The following is a 9,624-nucleotide window of genomic DNA, read 5'->3' on the forward strand; positions in this document are numbered from 1 at the left end:
GTCTTCAATGAAGTGTACCTGGAACTGAAGGTCTTACTTACCGTATTTTTCGGACCATAAGGCACACCGGATTATAAGGCGTATTAAATGCCTTATAATGTTTGCTATGTAACTTTGCACTGTCCACTGCTGTAACAAAAGAAATTTCCCACGTGTGGGACTAATAAAGGTTATCTTATCTTACATTAATGACTAACCTCGTATTGTGGATAGATTATCTCAGTCGTTCTCCTGACTGAAGTTTGGTCCGTTTACAGCATCTTTCCATGCGATTGCATTTGTCAAAAACACACTAACTTTTATCGAGTGGAAAAAAGTTAGCGTTCATCCTCCAGTGTTTATGTTATGCTAAAATAGCTGTGTCGCTAGTGATCACGTAGCACAGCATTATATACCAGCTAGCCCAACTTCAGTAACCCTACAAATGTCACTGCTGTGTAGTTTTCTATCTTTATTTATGTTGCAAGTGATAGCAGAGCAGAGCAGAGTGATAGTTTTAATTTTTTTCCAGAAATCTCTCAGTCAGAAAATGGTATATCATGTTTAGGTAAGCGAAAGCAGTGAGCTAACTTCCTGCTAACATTCTGCTAACTTCTAACTCTGTTAAATTTAATAAATCCTGTTTTCATGGATGCCAGGATGTTAAACTTAATTGTTACACCTGGCAAAGCAGCAACGCTGATCATTTTATTAAAGATGAAAGAATTTAGGCAGTTTTAACTCTCGGTGTGCCTCAGTGTTTGTTTGACTATAGGACCTGAAGTAAACGGATCTTTGGACCCAGATTACTCCGCGAGGCTCCCTGACTATGGTAGCCATAATGCTCCGAAAATCCATCAAGCGGTGCGGCTTGGTAGCTTACCATACATAAGGCGCACGGGATTATAAGGCACACTGACGATTTTCAAGAAAATTAAAGGATTTTAAGTGCACCTTATAGTGCGGAAAATACGGTAACAAACATGCTTTTTTAAAGGTTTTTATAGATTTTTATAGTAGATGATTACAGCAGTTGGACGTTCCCAATATGATTCTCTCAATTTCTTAATACTATCATGCACTGTTAGAGGTTGTGATTACCAACCTCTTTGCAACTCTACTTCTAGAATACTATTTTTAAAGTGAGTCATGTTTTTTCATGTTTTTGTTTTTTGACATTATGTTTGCTTTGCTGCAGCTTTTTGATGTGTGTTGCTGGCATCAAATTGTGTGTGTGCAAACTCTTCCACTTCAGTTTATACACTAATTAGTAGTGGTTTTAAAGAATAAAGGGGACTGCAGCTTCGACTGATTTGATTCATGTGAGCACTCTGTACAAGTATGTTCTTTAAATCGTGATTTGAGACAGAAAAGCCCTCTTCAGGGTGCGGTTATTCTGTGTGAATGATCCAAACTAATCAAGAGGACTGTGTGCCTTCCTTTCACAGCCTGGTGGTCTCACCTAAATTAGAACCCAGCACTGATCCCCACTTACCACCTCTTCCACCTAGTCACCACCCTTTGGGTCCCCTTGTAGAGCATACCTCCATGGTTCCAAACCTGCACCATACTAACCCTTTCTGCCACTCACCGACCTCACCACCCCCTATATCACAATCCAACCCTTTCTTTTCTCTAATCCAGCACAACCCTTTCTATGAAGACATGATAACCACTCAGCAACTTAAACCTACACCGCCTCCTCTGCCCTATCTTTCCAGTTCCCGGCCCCCTATAGCTCAACTCTTTCCACAGCCGAGTAACTCTAACTCTGTCCTCACCCACGGCAACTCAGCTGCCAAGGAATCCATCACTGATGCTGATGCAAGCAGCACAGAGGTCATGAAAGCTGGGATGAGAGGACTTCCTCTAACTCTCGTGGAAGGAAAGAAACCGTTACTCAAGAAGTCATCCAACCCTTTTATGTCTGTTAGCAGTGTGGAACCGGATTCAGAGTGGGACGAATCCTTTGAAGCATTTGCAGCTGGCAGGCTGCAGTCTCCTGAGGATCTCTCCACAGGCTGCAAAATGCAGCAAAAACCACCCAGCGACCATCTGCTGGAACACCGCAATAATAAAGCCGATCGAAACACAAATGTGACTGATGCACTGCATTATCATCAGCTGGCCAGCCAAGTGACCAACACTAACATGCATTACCTTAACACTTTCTCACAATTCCTTGAAACAATCCCAGAACACAGAAGTTTTGAGCACAATGATGTAACTTTAAATACTTCCACTAACTCTCTGAAACTGAACACTTGCTCTGAAACTAATCAGGACACCAGCGCTACCAGTGAAATACCCGACACGAACATGAGTCGAGCTCCTTGCCGCACCCCGTCTGTACAACTCAGCAGCAGCTCTCCAGATCCTAGTTCTTCAGGTCTCGGCAGTTCAGCAGAAGAGGATTTTCTGTCATGTGTTTCCTCTTATTCTGATAAAGTCTCTGCATCCTCATTTGAAGACACTGAAAGCAACATCTTTGGGTCAACGGATGTAAAAAATAAAAGGGGCTCAGAATCTGAAGATGACACTACTTACAGGTCAAATGATCTATCTTTAGTTGATGTTGTTCAGCAAACTGTTATTGAGCCTAAGGATAGCGGAAAGGTAGACTTGAGTGGTTCAGCAGGGTCTTTGGCACCACAGCCCACAGTACTTGGGCATCCACATCCATCAATCACAAAGGAGATAGGAACTGATGGTGCAGATGCTGAAACGCGTAACAATTCTAATATTGTGTACCCTGACTTGTTGCCTGAACTCTCTAAACCACAACTAAAGTCCATCATCTTTTCACAGTCGGACAATGTAGGGCAAGAAAGAAACATAAATGATTTAAAGGTCTCTATAGAGGATTTTTCTAAAGATTTAAATGATGGCTCTAAAGACGATAATATAAAAGTGAGGAATCCTGCGACTCCAGATCAAGAAAGATCCTCCACACTACCATCATTACACATCACAACCTCCTCCCCTGATGTCAAGCAGGCTTCATTGGTTGAACCCTTTGAGAGGGCTCATTTAGCAGGCCAGGATGTTAGCCCCAATTCTCATGTGCCATTTAGCAGCCTTGGTGATTTACTCAACATCAGTCAGATTGCAAACAGTCCTAGCCAAGACTTTGATGACACTCAGTTGCACAGACGGATATCTGATCAGAGCTCCAGCAGCTTTCTCCAAAGTCTGAATGTCAGTATTGACTCGCAGGATTACCAAACCTGCGTGTCTCACTCTTCCTCCAAAAGTTCCAGCGTCTCTGAGCCAAATGAGACGATGCAGTTGAAGGATGTTAAAACAACTGCAGATGCTGCGTTGGGCTTAATGGATTCTACAAATGCATCCAAGTTATCTAATGGGGAAATCGGGGAAACTGACAAATCTGAAGCATCTCCCCAAGCTGCTCAGGACAAGACGACGACTCTTGAGCCAACCTTCCCAATAGGAGACTTGCAATCATTCCCTGCAGCACAGCCGGACTCTTTTATGAGCTGTAATCTGAAGAGTGCTGGTGAGGTCTCGGATGCTACGTCCTCGATATGCGCTCCTACACAGAATGTTACACTACACCGCTCCCAGTCTGAGGGCACACTGGCAACTCCCTTCGACGAGCTCCTCCTACCCTCTTTTGGTAGTGATCCTGGCGGGGTACAGGGTTCCACCTCGTCTCAGCCAGGCCCCGACCTTCCCTCTCTGATTTCCTTTGCTCCTTCTCTTGCTCCTGAAAGTATTTGCTCCCCTGTAGCGCTTCCTGCCTTCTCTCCCTTTGCCAACGCTTCAGCGAGGTTACCGCCCAGCTCAACACAAGCCACAGCGCCAATGCCACTGCAACAGGAGGCAGAGCAGCAGCAGCAGCAGGCAGCCAGTCAGCAGAACAGGTGAGGTTGCACATGCTCAGTGCTTGGTGACGAGGTGAAGAGGAAGGACTACTTGCAGAAATTTCTATCCTGTCATCTCTTTGGTCTCCTTCTGGCGCTCTGCTTCCGCCTGCTTTTCTTCTGCGCCAACTGCACATCCTGTCTCATCCCTGTGGTGTGATCTTCCCTTTTTTCTTCACTTTGTTAAAACACACACACAACAACATTGGTGTTAACAAAACTCTTCTGTAGGTGTCTTTCATGTGTCCTGGCTGTGGTAACGGGAGGGGGAAAAAAGCCTCAGGCCAATTAGCAGTTATTATTTTGCCCCATTTCCTACCACACACCTCCAACTCCCTTTCGAATACACACACTCACACGCACAACACACACAAACACTCACATACCCCCCCTTTCCCCACAGGGCCAGCTAGAGTTCTCACACAGCCATCCTCATTTGCCAAAATCTCAAGCAAAAAACAGGCTTTTTTTTGCAAGACACAAAAGGTGTTGTTTTGTCACTGGTAGCATTTCCTTTCCACCTCCGGGTAATAACATATTTAATACAATTCTACATGATTGATTGCACCAGTGCATGCAATTAAGTCTCTCGGTTTTTAAGGTCTTTTCAATTTTCATCATTACTTCTTTTAATAAGACATCTTACACCTGTCTAACCTCCTCTGGTCTTAATCACTTAAAGCAAGGAGTCCTTAAGCACCTGATGTCACCCTGGAGGTCCACAGGCCAATCTGTTGCGTTCAAATAACAGCTTAACCTGCAATACCTGGAATAAAGAAAGATTTGTTGCTGATTGATAGTATGAAAGTTCAGCAAGTCGACTCAGATTTCCTATGAATGTAGGTCAACTGTAGAGTTTCAGAAGATCCTTTAAGCTGACTCAAATAGAGGGCTAGTTTTTGGCTGTTTGTTGCCCTTCATGCAAATCAGTGTAACAAAGCAGCAAGACGGTTTTCTTGTCTCTGTTCGTTACAGTAAGGTTTTGGTGATTTTCAGAAAGGGTCAATAAAGGGTCACTTGTGGCCCTAGTAAAATGCACTATTGTCAGCCTATAGCTCCTCACGGCCACCATGTGGCTGATGTGAGTCCTTTTTTTTAAGCTACGGACTGATTGGGTTTCTTACATTAGTTTATTACGAAGATGTTTGGGGCTGAAGTGCTAGAATCCAGTATTACACTTATATTGTAGAATCCTGGGTTATTATTAATGTAGCTGCGATCATCATTTCACATGCAGAAATAGTCCTGATGTATATTGTTGAAGCATAGTTGGCTTTTTTTAAGTTAAATATATCCAAGAGTTGTGGAACTCCAGTATGACAACCGGGTTTTTCACCTAACCTCAACTGAAAAAAAACTTCATATAAAATATAAGAGTCAGAGTGCGGTGTTGTATCAAGTGTGGTGGTGTGACTGTGTGTATGTCTTGTCACATCCAGCCCCCACCCAGTGAAGCCCCTGCCCACTGCCATGCAGGCTGAGGAGAAGCGGTCAGTGCTGGCCACAGGCCTGGAGAAACTAAAGTCCACCATCCACCACGGAAGGAGCAGCCAGCTGACGGAGCAGGAGGGCGAAAGGAAGAAGGTACAGTGTTTGACAAAAATCGAAAAAAATTGAAATAAACTACTAACATAAAATAAAATAGCTTACGTTATAAGAATTGTACTTTGTAGTAACAGAAGATTTTATAAGAGTTCTGAGCTCTCCCAGCGAGACAAACGCATTCAGCTTCATCCATGAACACAGTGCAAAATAAGAGAACCAGGTCCTACTACCTTAAAAACACATACCAACAAAAAACTCAGTGCCCTAATGAGGAGATATTTAAAGTAGTGAAGATCATAGTAGCTTTTTGTAATGTTAAGTAAATAAAGAGATAAAAAGGGGGGGTGCTTATCCAGTACGGATTTGTTAATATAGTTATACCAGTGACGTTGTCTAGACCATAAAATACATGGGAATGTGTACTGGACAATGAATTTGATATGAAATACAAATAACTGTGATACACGAAGTCTAGAACAAATAATAGAATCATAATGAAAACCTTTAAAAACATATTATGTCCGAGTGATTTCCTGAGTGCTAAATTTAAAAAAGGCCCTATTCTGATAATAGAAAAACCAGTGTGTACACAATATGATGTTAAAGAAAAGTCTATCATCCAGCAAGACACATGTGTATTTGTAGGATTACCCTTTTTACACTAAGTCTTCTCCTAGCGTAGGAATACCGAGATTATTTGAGATCTGGGATATTTCATTAGTCTGTCCATCTATTTTTTTTTCCCACTAATCCAGTTTAAGGTTGGGAGACGGGGGTAGGGGTGGAGTGTCTATGAAAAGGGCTAACAGACAGAAAAAAAGGCATTCATGCTCCCATTTACAGGCAGCTTAGAATAACCAGGATGTCTTTGGAGTGTGGGAGGAAGCCCTAGCACTCAGAGAAAAACCTCAAGGAGAACCTGAACACGGAAGTGCCCCAACCAATAAGTGGATTCAAACGCAGGACCTTCTTGCTGTGAGGCAGTATAGTCCTAGCCACTGTCGAGATCTGGGAGTGAACAGCATAGGTTTTGTTTCCTTAGTATTAAGAAGCAACTTCAAACCAGGCAATGATGGCTGCAGCAGTTCAAAAGCAGTCTGGATCTCCTAAATGGCCTGACTTAGAGAAGAGCTAACTGAGTAGGGTATTATATCATCTGTATAAAGGTGCAGTTCAGGAACAGGCATGTCCTTCGTAATATTCTTTATAAAAATAGGGGAGAAAAAGCAGGGCCTGTAGTTGAACCTTGAGAAACTTGTTTTGAAATCTCCAGGAAGCTTGACTTCCTTTCTACAAGGTAGCTATGTAACTCCTGAATCTCATTCTGTAATGAGTGCAATGAAAAGACACAAGGCTGTACCTGTTAAATTAATATTTCTTTCTTGTCCTTTTTTTTCCTTTTTGTCTTAAGTCACTGACAGAAGGAGCCGGGTCATACTACCACCTGACCCACAGCGAACTGGTCAACCTGCTGGTGCAACGCGAGGCGGAGCTGGAGAGGCAGAAGGCGGAGTATGAACGTCAGAAACTTTTGCTGGCCAAGCGGGAGACGGAGCTGAAGAAACTGAAGCCGCAGGTCAAAGATTTGGAGGACTACATTGACACACTGCTGGTGCGCATCATGGAGCAGAAGCCCACCCTCCTGCAAGTGCGCTCCAAATTCAAGTGACGAATTCAGGCGGGGGGTAGAGGGTTTGCAGTTCACGTTGCATCTGTTCACTCTAACCTCCACAACAGCTCTTTAGTCTTTTCACTGCTATGCTGTCTTTTTTGATACAAATATTTAGGCACTGAGAGATGTCGAGGCGACGTTTTCCAGCTGGCATGCTTTACTGTACTGAAACCCGTCCTCGGTGAAGGGTTTGGTCTGAGTGGTTTTATGAATGTAGCGCGTCCTCAGGTTGTTTTCAGGTTCACAAAGCCAGATGGTGGGTTTAAAAAACCCAGATGCTTCAATTTTGGGATCTTGATTGTAAAACAATTAATTTTCCTTCTCACCTCACCTGTCACTTCTATCACCTTAATCACAAAAGAGAGAAAATCGTAGGGTTTCAGTCCACATGACGTTTATCCGACTATATCCTCACTCGAGATGAAACGACACCAACACTTCCTCGTGAGTGTTGCAGCTTTGTAGCTTGAGCAGAGCAACCTGAAGAGACATACTGGTGGTTTTGCATATTTAGTCCATCAGTTGTTGGCCTTTTTTCAGCATGCAGTCAAGTGGTAGATTGATTCCCCTCTTTCAAGGCAGACATTGTTTCAGCTATTTTTGGCATGAAAATCAAGTATCTCCTATTGTGTGTTGAGCAGTTCACTGGGCAATCCCCTAACCCAGTTTCTCCTGCATTGTCTGGAGTTCATGTGTAAAACTTGTGAAAGTTTATGTTGGATTTGGCTTTTTTGGGCCCTGTGTATAGAGTCAGAATGAAGCGCCAACAGCAGCCGCTGCAGTACGCAATGGAAACACCGCTAACAAATAACAAAGGCACCATAACATTTCCTCCAACAGAGGGAAAGTTTCAAGTCTCTGCAAGTTGAGACCTGATTGAAATGATCTCAAAAGTCTGGCTATCTGGAAGGAAGGAAGAAATCTTCAAATAGAAATCATGCAAAGTGAACTAAAAAGGCAAATTCATGATAAAAATGTGCAAAACCACTGATATGTTTCTTTTGGTATGGCTTTCTGCAACGTTTGAGTCGTGCCACTATTTCCAGAGTGTGTGTCTGTGCGTGTGCGTGTTTGGTTTTGGATTAAGACTCTACTAATGTTCCCTGATAAGTACCGAGTGCTCTGACTCGTTTTTGAAACTACAAACCAAATGAGCAGATTTCAGCCTTTGTCACGTGGACATTACTTGGAACTGATTGTAGCCTTTGAATGTTCAAAAGTGTTCTTAGCCAGCAAGTGAATGGTGTTTTCTTCTTTTTCTTTCACCCATTTATTTGCTTGTTCCGTCCTCTTTTTTTCCTCTTTTCTTCTTTCTGTTCTTTGGGCATGTTATGCTCAGCCACATAAGCTAACTGATTCTAGCATGGGTCACGGTGTTATCAGGTGAAGACAGTATCACTCAGTATCCAGTCAGTATCAGGATCAGCCATCCCAGCTACTTGATCTCATGCTTCTGCCTTCCCACGTGTGCGTTCTCGACACCACGTTAAGAAGAAGATGCCTGCGACATGCTGGTACTTGACTTCCCTCCCTCAGTGTCTTGGGTGTCACATATGCTTCTGCTCAAGCACACATATCGCTACAGCTTTCAGGTGTTACAAAGGGATATATACCGCGTTCTACAGCATATATGCCGTATTGAAATGCCAAATGCTGCCTTATTTTTGTTTTTTGGTGTTCATTGAGAATCGAGCACTTCGTTTGAACTTGTCGGGGCCCGAGGCAGGTTTTGAGAAAGAAAAGCCATCTGTTCACTGATATTTTTCTGTTCTCTCTGTTTTTTCTAATGCTTTGTTTTGATATTGTTTAGGTCACTGCTGCACAAAAGTACAATGTATGCATAACAATAGAAAATGAGTAGAAACAGTGATTTCCTGTGAAATGCCAAAAATATAGTGTGTACATATTTATTTAAAAAGAAGCCTTGAAACTTAATCTATGGAGCAGAGTGATACACCATAAAGTATTCTGATATGATGCCACTTTTAACAGCATTTGTGGATGTTCTTGCACTACTTAACTGTCAGAATAAAGCTGTACCTGTCTGTCTGGTATCGGTATAGTTAGATCTTCTTTACACCGTACTGCACTTTCTAATCGCTCCGTGATTTAAGCACTCGGCCTACTTTTAACGTCACGACAGATAACTAGCCAGTGAGCTCAAAGCATACACGAGCATACACAAGCATCCGGACCTATCCCGTCGTCTCAGTCCTGCTGTGCGATTGCAAAATCGAGTTGCGTAGATGACTGTAGAGACTGCACATTACGTGTGACTCGGCACATCCTCTTTCACGTCTTCCATTTTACAGAGGTTTTGTTTTGTTTTTTGGTTTTTTTGCATTTCAGTTTAAACTGATTGTATTTTTCTCCTCAACTGTGTAGCTGGTGGAATGTGCTTGAGGTAGTATGTAAGATTGGAAAGTTTACAATCCGTGATGCAATTCTGTTTCACAAATTTTGTATATTTAATAAAGAATATTTTGTGTTTCTTGCTCACCGTATGTTTTCTGGTAATTATTTCTTTCCATATTTCCACTGATT

At 42.6% G+C, this 9,624-nt stretch overlaps 1 protein-coding gene across 6 annotated transcripts in view; it reads left to right on the forward strand.

Annotated features, from left to right (window-relative positions):
* Positions 1 to 9,584, forward strand: part of rab11fip5a (RAB11 family interacting protein 5a (class I)) — a 28,504-nt gene extending 18,920 nt beyond the window's left edge. For 2 of the 6 annotated variants that reach the window (XM_040042303.1, XM_040042305.1), the window contains exons 4-6: positions 1,428 to 3,863; positions 5,303 to 5,447; positions 6,820 to 9,584. In XM_040042303.1, the coding sequence (XP_039898237.1) occupies positions 1,428 to 3,863; positions 5,303 to 5,447; positions 6,820 to 7,077 (2,839 nt within the window). In that variant the 3' untranslated portion in view covers positions 7,078 to 9,584. The remainder of the gene's footprint in view (positions 1 to 1,427; positions 3,864 to 5,302; positions 5,448 to 6,819) is intronic. The other 4 variants (XM_040042304.1, XM_040042306.1, XM_040042307.1 and 1 more) reach the window with 4 other exon arrangements.
* Positions 9,585 to 9,624: the final 40 nt, after the last annotated feature.

Source organism: Simochromis diagramma, unplaced genomic scaffold (genome assembly GCF_900408965.1).
Source record: "Simochromis diagramma unplaced genomic scaffold, fSimDia1.1 OVJJ01000304.1, whole genome shotgun sequence".
NCBI classification, from domain to species: Eukaryota; Metazoa; Chordata; class Actinopteri; order Cichliformes; family Cichlidae; genus Simochromis; species Simochromis diagramma.